Genomic DNA, 18,335 nt, shown 5'->3' with positions numbered 1-18,335 from the left:
CCTTTGCACAGAGGGCCGAGCTCTGGGGGATTTTATTCTTGAATTTCACATGGTTGAGTCCCTAGCTCAACACACCTGACCCTGTCCTGCCCCTGGGCCTTTGCTCACCCTGCACCCCTGCCCCGGATGCCCTTCTGTCCCCTCTCACTCGTGGGAGCTCCCGGGAGAGTGGAAAAGCGAACAAACTTGGATTTGAATTCTAGCTGTGCCAACTTCAAGCTCTGTGTCCCTGGGCTAGTAACTTGATATCTCTGAGCCTCTTTGTCGGTTTTAGAATATGTTTCGTAATAACATCTCCTCACGGGTTGTCGTGAGTGTTCTGTCTGGTGATGGATATAAACCCTGGGCCCAGAGGACGCCCCCCCGGAAATGCGGGTGCTCCAGGGTACATCCCCACTCTGGGGCCACTCCCTGACCAGCAGGGTGACCTGCCTGAGGGCCACCCGCTGTGGTCATGTCCAGCCCTCTGCGTCCTCCACCCTCCTCGAGCCTCTGTCCACACCCACCAGAGAGGCAGGGCGACCCCTTGGCCTCCTTCTTCACTGCACTGGGCTGAAGTCCCCCTTGCTGCTTCCGTAGCAGAGCCCAGAGGGGCCTGGCCGTGGGTCTGGCTCAAGCAGTGTTGGTGGAGGTGAGGTGAGTTATAGAAACTTGCAGTAATAATAATGGTAACTAGTTCATAGCTGCAGTTCAAAGGCAGTGGTAAGCAATACATCCAGTTCACCCTTTAACTGAAGAATAGAAGCAAGCTGTGCACATAACACGGTGTCTTTAGTTATTTCCTGCTGTAGACGGGTTCTTTCTACGGCTCTTCTCTGACAAACACATGCAAAGTCCCTACATATGTCCGCGTGTGAACATACCAGAGAATGTTTTTCTAGGACAGAAACAGAAAGGGAGCGTTTGGGGGTGACGGCGCGAGCATCTTCAACTTAGTGAGCTGTTGTTCTATGCGTTGTATTGATAAGGCGATGATCGTCTTGTGTGCTTACAATCTGCCGTTTCCACTAATCGTATATGCACACACACCTCTCACCTGCACACACACACCTCTCACACCACACACACACCTCTCACACCACACGCACACACACACACCTCTCACATGCACGCACACACCTCTCACCCGCACACACACACCTCTCACTCGCATACATTGGTGCACACTGATTCGCCCAGCTCTCCGTGGGTGCCGACCATGAACCAGGACTAGGTTTGCTTGGGAATCTTGCTTCGGTTCATGCCTGTGAGGTGAGGGAGGCCCTAGGGCGTGTGAAGAGACTTGTCAAGGTCCACAGAGAGGAAGCTGAGTTTCAAACTCAAGCAGGTTCAGTTTTAATCCAGTTGTTCTTCCCACGGTCCGAGACATGGAAGGTGGTTTTCCCCAAGCCACGTTCAAGGGCGCCTCCGAGAGGACTGAGTGGGAATTCCAGAGGAATCCAGCCTCCAACTCCTCCACTCAGCGGTCTGAACTCTTGTTCTGGATCAAGCAGATGGGGCCCACGCCAGGCCAGCATCTCTGGCCTCCTCCTCCCTCCAGGAGCCACGTCCTTCCTACCACTGCTTGGGGTTTTTATTAAGCTGTTGTTCGTGACCTTCTGTGCTTGGGGGTGTCTCATCATCCAGCAGCTGCACAGAAGGCACCGCCTGGTACCGCCGACTGAGCCAGTCTGAGGCCAGGCCCCAGGAGCCTTGGCTTTGCTACTAGAGGAAACCCCCCTCACCCCCTGCCATTACATGGCAACTGCAGGCCACGCCTGGTCTCCAGGGATACTGGGAGCCATGTTTGCAGAGGCAAGCAAGGGGCAGCAGGTTGGGACTGAGGAGCGGGGAGTCGGCTCTAGGACTCGTAAGAAAGATGGGGAGGGAGGAGGAAAGAGCACAGCCGTTGGGGGCTGGGAAATGACCCTTTGCAGAGGGGTCCTTGGAGTCCTCTTTACATCTAGGGTGGACTGTATGATTAGAGCCAGCAGCCTTCCCTTGTCCACTCAGGACGGGGCAAGAGAAAGCAGGTGAGAGCCCCAGGGTGGGGGTAATGACCCCAGCGGCCATATAGCCCATCCCGAGCATTTTGCGTGTATTGTCATTGCACCCCAGGACTCCGCCATGGGCTCTGCATTCTGCTCAGTGCCAGGCTGAACCTGGAGTCCGGAGGACGTTCCCAAGATCACCCAGCTGGCGATCCGCAGAGATGGTTCGGATCACTCTCCCGTCCGTGCCCGAAGTCCCCATCCTAAATCGTGACAGAAAGACTCTCCCAGGAGTGCAGGCTGCTAAGCGGAGGCACTGGTGCCTGGTGGAGGCGGTGGACTGCCCCCTCCCGAGGTCCTCCGCAGACATTTACTCTCCGTACCTGTCCCGTGCCCAGGGCACGGACCCAGAGCTCACACCAGGCCGCAGATGTTTGTGGGGTTGGCAGCGGACAGGCTCATTCGTCAGCTCTTGGGAGTGTCACCCTCCCGACCTCATCTTCTTCCTGAGCACGAGAAAGAGCGGGAGTTCCAGAAACGGAACAGACCCAGAGCCGCCGTGTCCCGTGGAGTTTATCTTGAGCTTCCTTTCCTCAGAGACGGTGGATTCTCTGCCCTTCCCTCCCCCGGGGTTTGGTGCAGGGGAGGGAGGATGAGGAAGGGACCGTGGCGCGGCGAGCACCCTCGTCTGGACATGGCGACAGAAGGGAGCGCAAAGGGCTGGAGCCTTGGGGGCTGGGTCTCCTGAGCCCTTGGCCTCCCCCTCTCCGTCATGCTCTGTCTCGGCTCCGTCACCGCAGAGTTCCGCACGCTTGCGGCTTCAATAGCAAACGGTTGTTCCTCACGGTCTGGGGCCGGGAAGTCAAGGTCAGGGGCCCGGCCTGTTGGGTTCTGGAGAGGGCTCAGCCTGGTCTGAAGATGGCCGCCTCTTGCTGCGTCCTCATGGTGAGAGACGCCACTCACAGCTCTTGCTTTTTCGCCAGCATGAGGCCCAACCCCACGCCCGAACCTCCCCCAGCCCCTTCGGCCTCCACCCTCTGTTTCCAGTCAGCCCATTTCTCCATGGACCTCGGAACTGAAATAGAGGGTTGGGGGGTGAGACAAGGGGTTGGAGCTGGGCACTGTAGGGTTCGCAGGGTGTTTCTGTGGGAGAGGGTCTCAGGCGTGGACTGGCTGGAGCGGAAGGGCTTGGCTGGTGAGTGTTTTTTGGTTTTCCTTGTTATTATTTTTTGGTGATTGTTTGTTAAGGCCGTTGATAGGTGCTCCAAGCCTGTCCACTGATACTAAAAAGAATAGGAAGTGGCCCCGGCAGGTGACCCTTGCTGCTCTCTCCACTGGTCCTTTATGTGGGCCCGTCTTACAGCACCTCACCATCTACTCGGGAACATTCACTGTGAACCTACATGTTTCTCAGCTCCCCGATGCAACAGGGCAGCAGGTAGCAGGGATTTATCTCACCCCGCTATGGGGTGCTGGCTCCTCGGCTGGGAAAACATCCCCTTCCCCCCACCCCATGTCCCCCACCTCTCAGAAGTGGGCCAGGATGACATAGGAAAACTAGTGCCCAATTTTCTCAGTCTGGACAAAGTGACTCTCAGTGCTTCTGTTTTTCCCGGCCTTATCTCACTCACTTCATGCTCAACTGGCGTCTCCTTCAGGCTGCCCCTTCCGGGTGCTGCCCGGCTCTGGGGCTTTTGCTGGCACTGGCCGGAAGAAGCCCCCGCCTTCCTGGGCTGGAGATGGCTCTTCCCACTATTTGGAAACTCTTCCCCATGCCCTGTTCTCTTGGTCACCTAGAATGGCCGTCGAGCTTCCCAGGATGCAGGCCTCAACTTGAAATGCTCTTCTGGGCCACGCAGGGTAATTTCGGGTGGTAAATGAGCCAAGCATGAAACAGCATTGAATCACGTGGTCAGAAGAGTATTTGATCGTTTCATTTTCACACTCTGTCCTCACTGATCCCGTCAAAGAGACGGACTGGTGATGGATTTGTGTTCAGTGTGTTTAATATGATAATTACTTTTGTTTTAAGGGAGCCGTACCAAAGCTCATTTACGCTCCTATACTTTCTGATTTTTTGCCTGTCCACAGGTGTACCAACTTTTATATAAACAGAATCATATCACATGTGAGTTTTTAAAGTACAGTGTTTTCTCTTGCCCATGGCTTCCCCTCTCCCCCCACGTCAGCCTGCCTGGGCCTGGGTATTAAAACTCACCACAGGGCCTCATTTGCAGGACCCGGTGCAAAATGAAAATGCAGCCCCGGAGGTCAAAGATTATTACAGTCTTCAAGATGGAGAGAGCAGAGCATTGCATCAGCCCCTGCTGGCCTGCTCTGTCCTTCCCCTGAAGCTTTTAATGTATCCATTTTAATAACCTGGTGTGGGCCCAAGCGCACTTAATCAAGCAGGTTCCATGGAGGGTTTGGGGGGTTTTGGGGGCCGTTGTTTTACAACACACTGCACCAGACTTTCATCTCTGCCTCTTGCTTCTTACCCAGCACAGCGGGGAGAGCCCTCCAGCAGGTCGAGTCTGCCGTTCTTGAGAAAGGCGGCCAGATGCCCCGCGGTGAACAGACCATCGTTTATTCAGGGTTCGCCAACGGAGAGCTATTCGTCCTGCTTCCAATTTCTTGCTCTTCAAAAAGCTGCAATGAATATTTTTATGTTTAAGCATTTTAATGCATCAAGACATTTCCCGGGAAAGGGTAAAGACTCCTTTTCAAGTAAATTTATTGTAGCAAATTTAAAGAAAATCATGAGGCACTGGACCCGCAAAGGCAGGCATGATGTCTGGGGAGCACAGGCCCTTCACTGGGCCCCCTGTGACCGTGAGCCAAGGCATGGGTGGAAGGAGGGTAGGTGGTAAGTTCTGTAGCACAGAAGTCAGAGACCGCGGGGCTCCCTTCTTGGGAGAGGAGGGCGCGAAGATGCCTGGGGCACAAAGCACAAATCTTTGAGTACGTCTAGTATCATGAAACTGGCTTAGAGGTTGTCCAGGGAACTGCAGATCCTGCTCACTCACTCATTCAGTCCATCAACAAACACTGTGGAGGGCACCCTGGGGGACGCAGGACCGACTCAGCCATGGGCCTGTGTGCCCTTAGGTAGCAGAGGGTGGGTGCCCAGTCCTAGAGAGAGGGTGCAGAGCTGCAGCCCTACACACATGTGCATACACAGCCACACACACATCCACAGAGACACCCTCCCACACCATCACACCCTAACACACACACTCACACACATACACTGCAGCCGGCATCCTCATCTCCAGCACACGGAGGAATATTGAAAACTACGCTGGGGCCCTGGGGCCGTTGCTGTGGGAACTAGGATTCTGACATCCTGACTTGCACGCATCTCATTCTTGCTCTGAATATTACATGCGCATGCGCCGCAGAGTTTATGCTCTGAATTCTGAGTCATTTCCCTTTTGCAGGGTCAGGCTGGGCAGCCAACCAGGGAGCAAGCGAGGATGGGCAATTAAAGGCCTGATTGCTTTCTGTCTGAGTGATGGAGTGGTCCGGCCGGGTGCTATGGGAGAGCTGCATCCTCAGGGGTGTGTGTGTGTGTGTGTGTGTGTGTGTGTGTGTGTGTGTATGTGCATGCATCTGGCTATGAGTTGTGGAATATTCCCCAGCGAGGCTGAGGATGTGCCTTGGTCATTCCTGAGTCTCCAGCCCCTGGCTCCCTTGGGCAGAACCAGGCGAGGCGTGGTAAGGAGACCAGACCCAAATCTTCACAACTTAACATGGCAGAGGGCTCTCCTCTTGCCCCATCACCTCGAGTCGGGGGACCATCCCCCTCCATCTTGTACTGCATCTGAAGCTCAGGGCCCTAACATGGCGGGGGGTGAGCGGGAGGAGGCCCGCTGCTCTGACCTACTTAGCCCCAGACGTGGGCACACACTTCTGCTGGACTCGGTGGCTTCAGTCCAAGTTGGGTGGGAGACCGGGGTGTGGAGGACTCATCTGGGACCCCAGTCCCAGCCCCTGTCCTCCCGTGTGCTTCTGCTGTCCAGAACTGCCAGCCCAAAGGGGACCGGATTCCTTGGAGGCAGCACGAATCCTGGCTCTGCCATTTGCCAGCCCGAGGCCCCCTATCAGTCTGGTCCCAGCAGGAAACAGGCGACACACTAAAAATAGGAGCTTGAAGGGAGCTTATTTGCAAGAGAACTACTGACCAAGGACAAGGCCAGGCTTCTTGCAAAGTGACCAGGTGCTAGGAGCAGCTGAGCTACTACCTCCCTGGGCCCGAGGAGACAAGACCAGGGAGTGGTCAGTGAGATGGGGAAGGAGGAGGTCACTTGAGGGACAGCCTGGTGTTGGGGCTCCCCACTGGCTGAGCCAAACCAAAGCCAAAGAGCCCAGGAAGATGCCAATTTAGTCCAAATGGGTCTGACTCCCAGGGCCAAAGGACAGAGACCCTGGAGGGGCAGATGGACACTCTGGCATGGACGATCAATTTCTGCGCTCTGCCCTCATTTGTAAAAAGTGACTGCCAGAGCCTGCCTTGCCGAGTTGTCCAGGGCACACGCGGTGACCGCAACTGTCAGGTTCTCAGGCTCTGAAAGCACTTTGTAGCCCAATTGTTCCCAAGCCAGGATGCGCCACTGACCCTAAAGCCTGGTATGAATTTCTCCCCCAAATTTTCCAATCAAAAGTTTTTTTTTCCTGATAATAACTCCCATTTTTGAGCTTTTCCTGTAAGTCAAGAATTTGACAGGTAGTGTCACCGTTTAGCCTCCAGTACTTCTCTAAGCGTTTCTGCCAACAAATTGAGGTTAGTAACCCTCATCTAAGGTTTCTCGGCCATAAACCAGGTCTGGCTCCCCAGGCCGTAGCCCCTTCCCCAGCCCTGCTCTACCTTCTGAGGCTCCGTGCGCAATGCGTTGACCCGGGGAGGTTGCTGCAGCTCCCAAGCAAGACGGTTGGAGCATCAATACAGGCCGGGGGTGGGGAGCAGCGGGTGAGGGGGGGGTCAAATGCACCCACAGCCCCGGACACTGTCCTGGCAGTCATGTCCCTAGAGCCATGGAAGCCTCCAGAAATGGGCCCTGCCCCTCAAGGCACCTGTGTGCCTCCGTGCCCACTGTGACTGCTGTCATTCCAGGTCACCCGTCTCCAGCCCCGCCCGGCCAGGCCAACAGCAGCCGAGCAGACAGCCGACCCGCGGAGCCAGGTGAGAAACAGCTTTCCTGGGGCCACAGGCCGCTCTCTGACGCCAAATTGTTGGTCTCTCTGGGCAACAGGAAAGGGAAATACACTTTTAGGCCAGGGAGGCTCCCTAACTTCACAAGGTTGTCCATCCTGGCCAGTGCTACTGTTAGAACTACCATCTTCCAGAGGCCGCTGGTAAAATGTCACCTGCATGTGGCCAGGTGTTCAGGCGCATTTACGGGGGATTTCTTGAGAACAAGCTAAAGGACCCTGGTGGGGGTGGTGGGTTCCGTTGATTTACTCAACAGATACTTATCAATGTCATACCCATTGCTACACTGGGGGCACAGGGTTCAATCCTGGGCAAAAACAGGCAGGGATTTTCTGGGGTTCTGGGGAAGAGAATCGCCATCCTCTGGGGCAGCCCATCTTGAACCCCATCACCAACTCTCCAGGGCTCTGGGGTCCCTGTGATAGCCTCGAGATTGTACTCTCAAAACAGGGGAAGGCCTGGAGAGATAACACCCACAGCACCAGGGAGACGGGAGGGTTATGTGGACTGGACGCCTGGTTCTGGTTCTTTGTCACCCCAGAACTAGCCCATCCTAAACCCAAGTCACGTCAGTCTCACCTCCTGGCTCCAAGGAGAGCCAGAGGGTCAGGCCTCAAGGGGGGCTGGGGATAAGCCTGCCCAGGCCTGGCACCAGCCCAGAGGCTGAGCCCAGACAGGTAGGAGACTGTCCGGAGTCTTTCCCAGGTCAGCGCTGAGCCCGGCAGTCCCTGGGCCCCCTCCCCCACCCTGGGATCCACAGCCTGGATCTGTCCAGGCCTCACTCAGGTCTGGTCCTCCAGGGCAGCGGCTCGGGATCCGGCTCATGAACGGGAGCAGCCGCTGCAGCGGGACGGTGGAGCTCTGGCGAGGGTCGTCCTGGAAGCCCGCCTGTGGGGACTTCTGGAATGACAGCACCACGGAGGCCGTGTGCCAGGCCCTGGGCTGCGGCGGGGTGGGGTCAGCCATGCAGCCTGCTCTGCCAACCCCGGAGATGCTGCCAGGTCCCCACGCGTGGAACACCAGCAGAGACCCGAACGCCACGTGGGCCCTGTACCCGGTGGTCACATGCGGCCGCGGTGCTGAGTGGCGGCTCTGCCATGTGGAGGACGACATGTGTAGCAGCAGGCGGCCGGCCCAGATCACCTGTGCAGGTAGGAGCGGACCAATCCGCACCCCGACCTGGACCCCTGCCTTACCCCCTCAGGCCTTCAGCCACCGGCCCTCGCTCCTGTGCCCAGCCCTGGCCACACGAAGCAAGATTTGTCCTCTGAATTCCCACCCCGCCCCCACCAACGCCAGCACAACTGGGCCCCACACTGCAGCCACGCCTCATTTCCAGATCTGAGTATTTCCTCAGACCCTCCCCTGCTAGCTCTCAGGTTCTCCCACTTGATCCCCAACTGACCCCTTGGGTCCCCAAATTCTAACTGGTCTCTAGCCCTTACTTACTGCTCTGGATCCTCCTCTCATTCCGGGCTTTTATCTCTGCCTCCTACTGCCCCCCCACGCCCCCCCCACCCCAGCTACATAATGTGCCAGGTTCCCAGGGTCCCTGAACCCTGCGACCTCCCGTCCCCAACCAGCTGGCCAGCCCCGCCACCCCACCCAGGACTGCAGCTCTGCCTCCCCAGTCCTACGCGCCAGGTTTACTGGCCTTTCCACGGAGCCCCAGCTGGCCCACAAGGTGTCCTGCCTGGTCTCCAGGTCCCCCACCTCAGTCCACTAGGTCCTCGGCACCTCCCAGGCCGGTTCCTGGCCACTCTCATTGGGTCCACAGGCCCACCCACAACGACCCTACCTAGTTAGGACCACCTGCCTACTTTCCCCTTCCTGGCCACCCCCCCCCCACACACCATGCTCCCCGCTCTCACCCCCAGAGAACCAGGCACTGCGGTTGGTGGCCAGCAGCAGCCGCTGTGCTGGCCGTGTGGAGATGCTGGAGCACGGCCAGTGGGGCTCGGTGTGTGACGACACGTGGGACCTGGAGGACGCCCACGTGGTGTGCCGGCAGCTGGGCTGCGGCTGGGCCATCCAGGCCCTGCCCGGCATGCACTTCACGCCCGGCCAAGGGCCCATCCACAGGGACCAGGTGAACTGCTCCGGGGCCGAGGCCCACCTCTGGGACTGCCCTGGGCTGCCAGGACAGGGCTACTGCGGCCACAAGGAGGACGCCGGGGTCGTGTGCTCAGGTCAGTGTGCAGCGGCTGAGCCTCAGTCTTCCGCCGACCCTCGCGTAGGCCTACTGGGTGCAGGCTTGGAGGCAGAATGGGAGAGACGGCCCCTGCCCACGGAAGGGAAGATGACACCCCGACACGCAGCCCCAGAGGGAGTGCTAGATGCCCTAGAGAGGACGTGGGGGAGTTTCAAGGCAGCTGGCAATAGCGCACTGGAGGGCTGAGCCCACCCACTGCCCGGCAGAGGTGGCATCAGTGATGTGACTCCTTCTGCTTGCATCTTGGTCATCTGGCTCAGAGCAGAGGGAAAGGGAGCTGGGGAGGCTGAGGCGGCTGTGTGAGGCTGGGAAGTTGGTCCGGCCAGTCCTCCCCAGGGTGCACAGGAATGGGGCGGGGTTAGTAGGCCTGGGGCGGGACTGGAGATTACCTGTTTCTGACAGGATCCCAGGCATGCACCTGCAGACTAGCAAGGACTAGCAGGGGCTGCCAGAGCAGGGTGGGGGGTGGAAGGGAGGATGCCGGAGGGAGAGCACCCAAGATCTGGACACCCATGGCCCCGGGGTGTTTGCATTCGTAGATCTGGGGCTGTTGCCCAAAGACCCTGTCCTGACTCTGCCTCCCCCTGGCCCCCCCAGAGCACCAGTCCTGGCGCCTGACCGGGGGCGCAGACCATTGCGAGGGGCAGGTGGAGGTCTACTTCCGTGGGGTCTGGAGCACGGTGTGCGACGGCGAGTGGTACTCATTGGAGGCCAACGTGCTCTGCCGGGCCTTGGGCTGCGGGAACGTGACCAGTTGGCCCAAAGGGGGGCCCCACTCCCTGTCTGGCAGGATGTACTACTCGTGCCGGGGCTGGGAGCCCACCCTCTCCGACTGCATCTGGCGCTTCAACAACGACAACCTCTGCACACAGTCCCAGGCCGCCAGGGTCCTCTGCTCAGGTAGCCCCTGGGCCCTGCCTTCTCTCACCCCCACCCCCACCGAGATTTGCACTAGGAGGCCCACCTGAATCCACAGCCTCAGAATTTGCAGCCCCAAGCGTCACAGTTTAGCCTAGAGCAGGAGTGGCAAATACTGGCATCAGAGCACCCGTGGCCCCAGCGAGCCGGGGCAGGCGTTGCTTATCCATCAGGACTATCTCACCCCAAATCCTCCACTTCGTCCCAGAGTCATGAATCAAATACTCACTAGGCTTTGCTGTTTGCTAAGAGTGGGCTCAGGAGATGAACGTGATTTGTCCTCCCAGGACGGGAAAGCGCAGAAGGAGGCACCGCCCCTCTCCGCACAGGCCCTGAGCTCCCCTCACATCCAGCAAGACCAGCTCCTCTTGTTTCCCAAGTCAGCCCAACCTCACAACCACCGTGTGAATTGAATTGTGCTGTCTTTCACCAAATCTCACATGGCATGATCTTAAGCCGCAACCTGATTATTATATGTCCCCTAAAGGACAGAGCACTGCCCCCAAATTAACTCTGGACATGCCACCCGGCGTCATGGCTGACATCATCACTGAGGGGTTAGACCATGAAACTGCAAGAGCCTTTGAAGAAACAGGGGAGCATTTCTGTGTTGCTCAGATGCCCGGCTGCTATGCCTGCCCCTCTGCCACTGGCTGCTGGGGGACTTTGGGCAGCCCAGAACCACCCCGCCCCACCCCTGGGGCTTCAGGGACTTCAGTTTTGAGAATATATGGGCGCTCATACCAGGCAGCTCATACCAGGCTGCCTTATAGGGCACCTGGGAAGTCAGGTGATCATCACAAAGGACTTTAGGAGCTCCATGCCCTGCCTGCCCCCCAGATGCTGGGTACAGTAATGACGATAGGGTCAGCCTCCCGCCTCCTGTGGCCGCGTGAAGAGCAAAGCCAGGCTGAGTGCAGAAGGGATTTGTGGTCCGCAGGTTACGCAGAAGGAAGGGCTAATTATCTTGTCAGCCCCTTAAGAAACGCCCCAGTGTTAATCTGTGGCCTCCTTATTGCCGGGGGTGGAGAGGGGTAGGAAAAGCAGGTGTCCTTAGCATGTGCCCCAGTTCCAGGTCACTTGTATGTCACGGTTAGTTTCTAGCACAAGAACTGGCGCACAGTAGGTGCTCAGTAACGTGTTGCGTGAACGAGCCATGCTTTCTGGCAGGTTCCCGAAGTTTGCTCAATCTGTCCACACCCGAAGTCCCGACCAGTGTTCCGCCGGTCACTGTGGGTGAGTGTCACGGGGCACGTGGGTTCTCAGAGGAGCCGGCACCTGTGTATGTGCGCGTGGGTGTGCGTGTGTGTCTACCTGGAGGGACCTGACGGTGTGTGCCCACCCTCTGCCACCTCGCACCTCCCCTCCCTGCCACGTCCCTGGATCCTGATATTTCCTGCGCAGGAGTCCACCCCTCACCCTTCTGTGAGCTCCTGCAGGCCAGGAGGACAGAGCTGAGAAAGAGCGCTCGTGTGACACTGGCTGAACGTGGGGACACCACGGGTAACAGCCCGTTTACAATGTCCCTGGCACTGCCCCGGCCTCTCTAGTCATTATTTCCCAGCTCTTTCATCCTCTGCAGCCCCAGGGGGGAGGTCTCATTGTGACCCTTACAGAGAAGACAGCTCAGCTTCGCTCCAGAAGGTGGAGTGGCGCCAGCCAGAGTGACTGGGATTTGCATCCAAGCCTCTGAACTGCAGACGGGGGCTTGATCCACCCGCTGGCTGTGTGTAGCTTGGCTGGATTCAGCTCAGTCCCAGCCAGCTCGCTACATGTGTCATGCTGGGCAATTCTTAGCCTCGCTGAGTCTCAGATCCTTTGACTATAAGGTGGAAATGATGCCATAGGACCTCTCGCCTGGCATGATTGCCGATCACCCGGGAATTAATTTTTATAGAGCACTTAGCGCTCAGGTAGCGCTTCAGTAACTCATGACTTTTCAGTCTGGCACAGAGCCCCTTGCAGCCCAGGGGACCCTGATTCATGGACTGCCCAGCCCTGCGCCCCCAGGGCTCTGTTTCACCCCAGAGGTTGAACAGCGCGTTGGGCGGGGAGGGGCACCAAGTCCTGCCAGCGAGGATGAGGGCACCAAGTGGGGGGGGGGGGCGTGTAGAATGCTGGGGACGGCAGGGTTGTAGGGTGAGCTCCTGCCGGGACCCACGGGACTCCCATGCTTCCCCACACACTCTCTTCCTGGGGTGGAGCAGCCTTCAAGGACCATTCCTGGCTGTGCCCCACCAGGCTACGCCTGCGCCCCCACCCCACTGGGCCCACACCCCCCGGTGCCCCTATGGTCTCATCTGCACTCACTCGTTCCTACTAATAAATCCAGTTCCCCATCTTGACCCAATTGCCCCCTTTGCAGGAGGAAGGGGCGGGGAGAAAGTGAGGACAGGGAGGGGGTGATCTCCCGGGGAGCAGACACCACCCCAGCCAGAGGGTCAGGACGCTCTGGCCCCGCGATGCTGCCCCTGCCCTTCATCCAGCCCTGGGGTCTGCACACCCCCTGGGCAAAGAGAGGTCCCATCTCTCTTCCCCCACCAAGGTCCCAAGCTCCTTCCTCTCGAAGCCGCTATCCATGCGTCACCTTTGGGTTCTTTTAAGTAGGGGTGGAGCGAGAGGGAAGGGAAGGCAGCCTCACGGCTGCTCATCGGGCAGTCTGGAGTCAGGGCTGGTCCTCACCCCTGCCCTCAGGGAAGGATGCCTTGGGCACAGAAGGTCTAGCTCTCAGGGTGGTGTGTCCACTGCCAGAGGCTCAGCGGACCTTCTCCGGGAAGCAGGCCTGGTCTTCCCCACAGAGAGTGAGGTGCCCTCAGTGGGGCCTCCTGCCCCCAGGGCCCTCTCAGCACCTGCATCACAGCAGGCATCTCACCAGCTGCTCCGAGCTGACTCATACATCCTGCCCCTGCCCGAGCCCCTCAAGGCCCTGCCGCTGCAGTCATACTTGTTGCCCTGCACACAGTGGGTGCTCAACCATTGTTTAGCAGAGAGATCCCTGTGGGTGGTGGTCAGGAGGAAGCTTTCTCCTCCAGCCAGTTGTCCATTTGCTGCGTGTTTCTTGAGCGCCAGCTATATACAGGGACCTGAAACCAGATGGGAGGATTCAAAACAAGGGAGGAGAGTGAGATCCCAAGCGCAGGTGGGTCAGCTGCTGAGAGGATGGAGAGGCGAGAAGGGCAAGGAGACTTCTCTGTCCATTCCTCATTCTCCCTGCTTTGGGGTTCTTGCTTCCAGAAACTTCTGTGTCGGAGAAAATAGATTTGGAATCTCGGGAGCTAAGGCTGCTCATCCCCTGCATAATTCTGGGAGTTCTCCTCCTGGGCTCCCTCCTCGCCATAGGCATCATCCTCTTGAGAGTGAAGGGGAAATACGGTAAGTGCAGAGCTCTGGGAGCCGCAGGGAAGGGGCAGGGAGGGGAGAAGCAGGCCTGGGATGCAGACCTCAGACAGATGTCAGTCCAGGGGGACCCCAGCAGGAGCGGCGGGTGACCCCGCCAACCCTGGCCCTGGGAGCACCGCCTGATGGGAAGGCATTTCCCAGCATGCCCTGCACATGTAGGTCCCTCAGGAGCAGATTGTGTGGGGTGGGGGGAGCTGGTTAGGAAGGGACAGTCTCGAGGAGAATAGAACCAGGTCGAAAACTGACACGTAGACTCTCTCCCTGCCCTCCTCAGCCCTCCCCATTATGGCGAACCACCAGCACCTGCCCACCAGCACCCCGGCAGGGGTCAATAGTTACCAAGAGGTCCCCAACACCATCCCCAAAGAAGAAGGTAGGACGTCGCCCAACCTGGGGGCGGGGAGGTCTGGCGAGGACGGGGAGGTGTACATTCTGGAGGGTGAGGGCTGCTGAGGTCGAAGCGGAGCCCTGACTAGGGATGACCCTGAACCAGCCCTCCTGGCCCCCAGGACAGCATGGGCCCCTGGAGGGTCATGTCTCCCCCTGGGCCTCAGTGCTGACCTTCTAGTGCAGCCTCCTCGGACTCCAGGCTTTCACGTCTGGACACATACAGACCTGGGGTGTTTGGACCTTGGTTCTCACAGCAAGCTCCGCTCTGCTCAGGGGCCAGGAGGTCTGTGAGGTCACTGCCTTTCAAAGGCAGTCGGCCTCCTGCTGAGCCCCAGCAAGGCTGCCCTAGAACCTCATTTTATTTCTCATTCTCTCGGAGTGGGGAAAAAAATCAGCACCGAATCAGCCAACCCTCTGTCGTGACACAGGGGTTTGCATCTCTTGAGAGCCCTGCAAGGAGGTTCGGGTACATTCTGGATGTGCTGAACCACCCTTGTCAGGAAGGGCTCCAGGACCGGCAGCGTAAGGCTCAGCCACATATTCTCTGCTGTCCCCATGTCACCCAGAGGAGAATATGCATGCAGAGCCCACAGAGTGGCCGCTCACGGGTGACCGGGGCCAGGCGAGGAGCACGTGGCCTGCTTCTCCGGGCCAGATGAGGGCTGCTCTGTGCCTCGGTTTCCCCGGCTGTGAAACGGGGAGACGACTATAGCCACCTCGCAGACTTGTTATGGGAATAAGTGAGATGACGTGACAGTGACTGCTCTGCCAGTGGCACCCTCCCCTGCCACTCTCTCTAGGTCCCGCCACCCATGCTCGCCACCGCCTCTCCCTGCGCCTCTCTGCCCACCCTTTGCCAGGCCCCCACTCTGCTCTCTCCCCAGATCCCAAGCTGCCCATCCAGGTGCAGGCCCCACACCCCGAGGCCTCGGACTCTGACTCCGACTACGAGCACTATGACTTCAACAGCCAGCCGCCCGTGGCCCTGACCACCTTCTACAGTGAGTGCCCGGGCACGGCCGGGGCGGCACCCCTCCTCGTGAGCCCCGAGACTGACTCACTGGCCGACGCTGGACTTCTCAATGTGCCTCCCAACCCTGGAGACGTGTCCCCTCTCACCTCCTTCCTCCCCCATTGTCTGTGGCCTGGGGGTCTTCAGACCAGTCCCTCCACCTTCCCCCAAAGTGGGCTGTGTCTGTGGGAGTCCAGGCGGGAGACAGCGTTCGGACGGCTTCTGCTCCCCCTCCATGCTCCAGCCTGCCCGGTCACCCTCGCCCCACCCTCCTCCGCTGTCAGCCCAGCCTGTGCCTCTCAGCAGACTCTCCCAGCTCCTCGCTCTGCCCGCTGGGGACGGAGGACGGCCAGCACAGTCGGCAGGGCCCAGGCAAAGCCCAGCAGCTGGGGAGCAGAGAACCCCACACCTCTGGGGGAATCACTTGGGAACTTGCCCAAATCCTGAGCCCCACCCCCATCTTTGCCCCTACTGTAGGAGGCAGGATGAGAGTTGGACTCTGTGACAGTGACCCCCAGGTGACAGTGTCCTGAGGTGTTGGCAGGAGCCCAGTTTCCTTCGTCCTTGCTTTCTGCAGTCCCGAGGCTGTTGCCCTAATCCACAGGGTCTAGCATGGCTCCCAGCCCCGCCGCCGGGCCCACAGTCTGGCCAGGGGCAACAGGAGGGGGAGTGAGGCCTGCCCTGTAAGGCAGACACTGGCAAAGCCTGCATCGCTCCCACTCGCGCTCCAGCAGCCAGGACTGGCACACGCCAACTGCACAAGAGACAGGCCGCCGAGTCCAGATAAAGAGCAGAAGGGAGAACGGATATTTGGGAGTAGATGGCCGTCTCCGCCCCTCCCCTGCTGAACCAGGACCCCTGGGGGCAGGATGCAATGATTCCACCTCTGCGGGGCCGTGCACCTGCATCTGGGAGCCCTGAGGGTTGAGGTGCCCCTAGACCCCGAGATTCCGAGCCCAGGCCCATAAGACACAGACTGAGAGGCCCGAATCCATGACACTGAGACTGACACCAGGGGTTCAGAAGCGCTGACACCGGGGTTCCAGACCCGCAGGCCTTTCAGACCCTCTGAGTTTGCATCTCTGTGGTTCAGAAATGAAGGTTCCACTCTGGGAAGGCGCCTGTCCTCTTTCCTGCCCAGAGTCTTGATATGCCTGGAGCCAGGGTGGGCAGCGGGGCAGGGCACTAGGGTTTCTGGCCAGAAACAGCCTGTCCCTGTGTTGGGCCCAGATTAGACATTGGGGCCTGGACAAGGGCGTGAGCTTGGGACCTGGCAGGAGGCTGGACTTGTCCTTCCACCCTGTTCAGCCTCGCAGCCACCCTCCCAAGTTGCTAGGAAGACTCCCCACCTCCAGGCCCCAGGGACCAGTAGCCTCATCCTACCTCAGTGCCTTTCTGTCTGTAGATTCCCAGCGGCACCGGGTCACAGACGAGGAGGTCCAGCAGAGCAGGTTCCAGATGCCCCCCTTGGAGGAAGGTGAGTCCGAGAGGGGGCGGGGGCCTTGGAGGGGGTGGTTAGGACGCCCGTCTGCCTCCCAGGCACCAGCCAACAGTAACCCCCTCTGACTTTAACCGTTTCTCCCGGCAGTAAGTTCTTTCTCAAGTCTAATTTAAAGTCCTCTTGTCGCATTGCTTCTCTCCTTACCACCCCCTTTCCTGGCACAGGGCTTGAAGAGGTGCAAGCCTCCCAGGCCCCACCTGCAAGCCCTGGGCTCTGCATTGCAGACACTCCCTCCCTGGGGCCCCAGCACCAGCTAAGGATCAACAGTGGGTCCAGCACCTCCTCCGGGGAGCCGTACTGCAATAACCCCAGCAGCGGGGTCCCTCCCTGGAGCCCTCCAGTGTTTTCTCCCGAGACAAGCCCTCTCCTGGAGCAGTCCCCGAACTTGGAGCTGGCAGGCTCCCAGGGAACTTTTTCAGGTAAGCTGGGCCCCAGATTCCGCACATGCTCCAGCCTCCCAAGCTGGAGCCCACTGGGCTGGGAGCCCTGAGCCAGGCTGAGCGTGCGAGTCTAGTCTCAGCGCTGCAGGTACTTGCTGTGTGGCCTTGGACAAGCCTCCTACCCTCTCTGGGCCTTCATTTCCTTGTATGTCAAGATAGAGACAGGACTGCCCGTCTGAGGGCTCCCCAGGTCTGGGGACAGGTGGGCTGTCTCTGGGGGAGGCGTGATTGGCTCTGGGGTTTCCAGCAGGGCCCTCGGCGGATGACAGCTCCAGCACCTCTTCCGGGGAGTGGTACCAGAACTACCAGCCGCCGCCCCAGCCCCCTTCCGAGGAGCAGTTCGGGTGTCCAGGTGCCGGGGACAGAGGAGAGGGAGTGGGTGAGTAGGGAAGCTGTGGATCCGCTGGGCATGGCTGCCCGGGGAGGAAAGAAGAGAGGTGGTGAGGTAGAGATTTTTTCTTTTAATTAATCAAAATACGAGGAGGTGGAAAAACAGATGTGGGAGGGAGCAAGATGCAAGGCGACGCCTCGACCGGGAGTAAGCGCGCCGATGAGTGAGGCATCCAAGCAGGAGCAGCCAGGCAGCCTTGGGGGGGGGGAGCAGAGGGCTCGGGCCTGGGTGCTGCTGCCCTGAATACACGGGGGATAGCTGACCAGGGAAGGTCGTGGGGAGGGGCCTGCCCACCCAGACCTGCTCAGCTCTGGCCCACGGGGCCACAGGGGGAATGACTGGGCCTCCCGCTGACCAGAGTCTCCGGCCACACAGGGTCCCCCAGCCCCGAGCCCGCATCTACCGATGAGGACTACGACGACATCGGAGCCGCCTAGCCTGTGCCCAGCCCGACTCCCGGTGGCCTCCGCCCACAGGGCTCCTGCTCTAGCTACTGCCCCTGCCCACTCCTCCCCCCAGCCGGGCCTCCGGGGAGCTGAGAAGCCTTCCCCGAGAGCCGAAAGGAAACTCCATTCCTCACAGAGAAACTGCTGGCCCAGCCCTCCACCAGCCTCAAACGGCAGCCCCACTGTGGACAGGGAGTGAGAGGCAGTGAGGCCTCTGTCCCTGGGGTTAACCAATAGAGCCTGGGCCACCTCTGGGCCAGCTGCGTGGAGACTTTTGGATTGAATGACCCCCAAGGGTCCTTAGAACCCGCGAGTGTCTGGTGCTCTGGTTCCTCAGGTCTCAAATGACTCTGGGCCTGGAGGAGCTGAGGGAGCAGTTGGCAGCTCCATCCCATGCTGCAGGGGTGGGGGGGAGGAGGGGCCATGCGCAGGTGCTGCGGGGCT

The 18,335-nt window shown here is 59.3% G+C and overlaps 1 protein-coding gene across 1 annotated transcript; it reads left to right on the top strand.

Annotated features, from left to right (window-relative positions):
- Nucleotides 1-2,191: 2,191 nt before the first annotated feature.
- CD6 (CD6 molecule) lies at nt 2,192-17,882 on the top strand (the record flags this gene model as incomplete). Its single annotated transcript, XM_084254278.1, has 13 exons — nt 2,192-2,402; nt 7,084-7,152; nt 7,983-8,333; nt 9,060-9,371; nt 9,992-10,294; nt 11,483-11,548; nt 13,547-13,684; nt 13,986-14,084; nt 14,986-15,102; nt 16,519-16,590; nt 16,779-17,033; nt 17,302-17,406; nt 17,821-17,882. 13 exons carry the CDS (start codon nt 2,192-2,194, stop codon nt 17,880-17,882), a joined length of 2,160 nt encoding a protein of 719 aa, XP_084110404.1.
- Between the last annotated feature and the right edge of the window lie 453 nt (nt 17,883-18,335).

This window comes from Talpa europaea, assembly GCF_964194135.1.
Source record: "Talpa europaea genome assembly, chromosome: 1".
Taxonomy (NCBI): Eukaryota; Metazoa; Chordata; class Mammalia; order Eulipotyphla; family Talpidae; genus Talpa; species Talpa europaea.
This window is presented reverse-complemented; position numbering and strand designations above follow the sequence as displayed.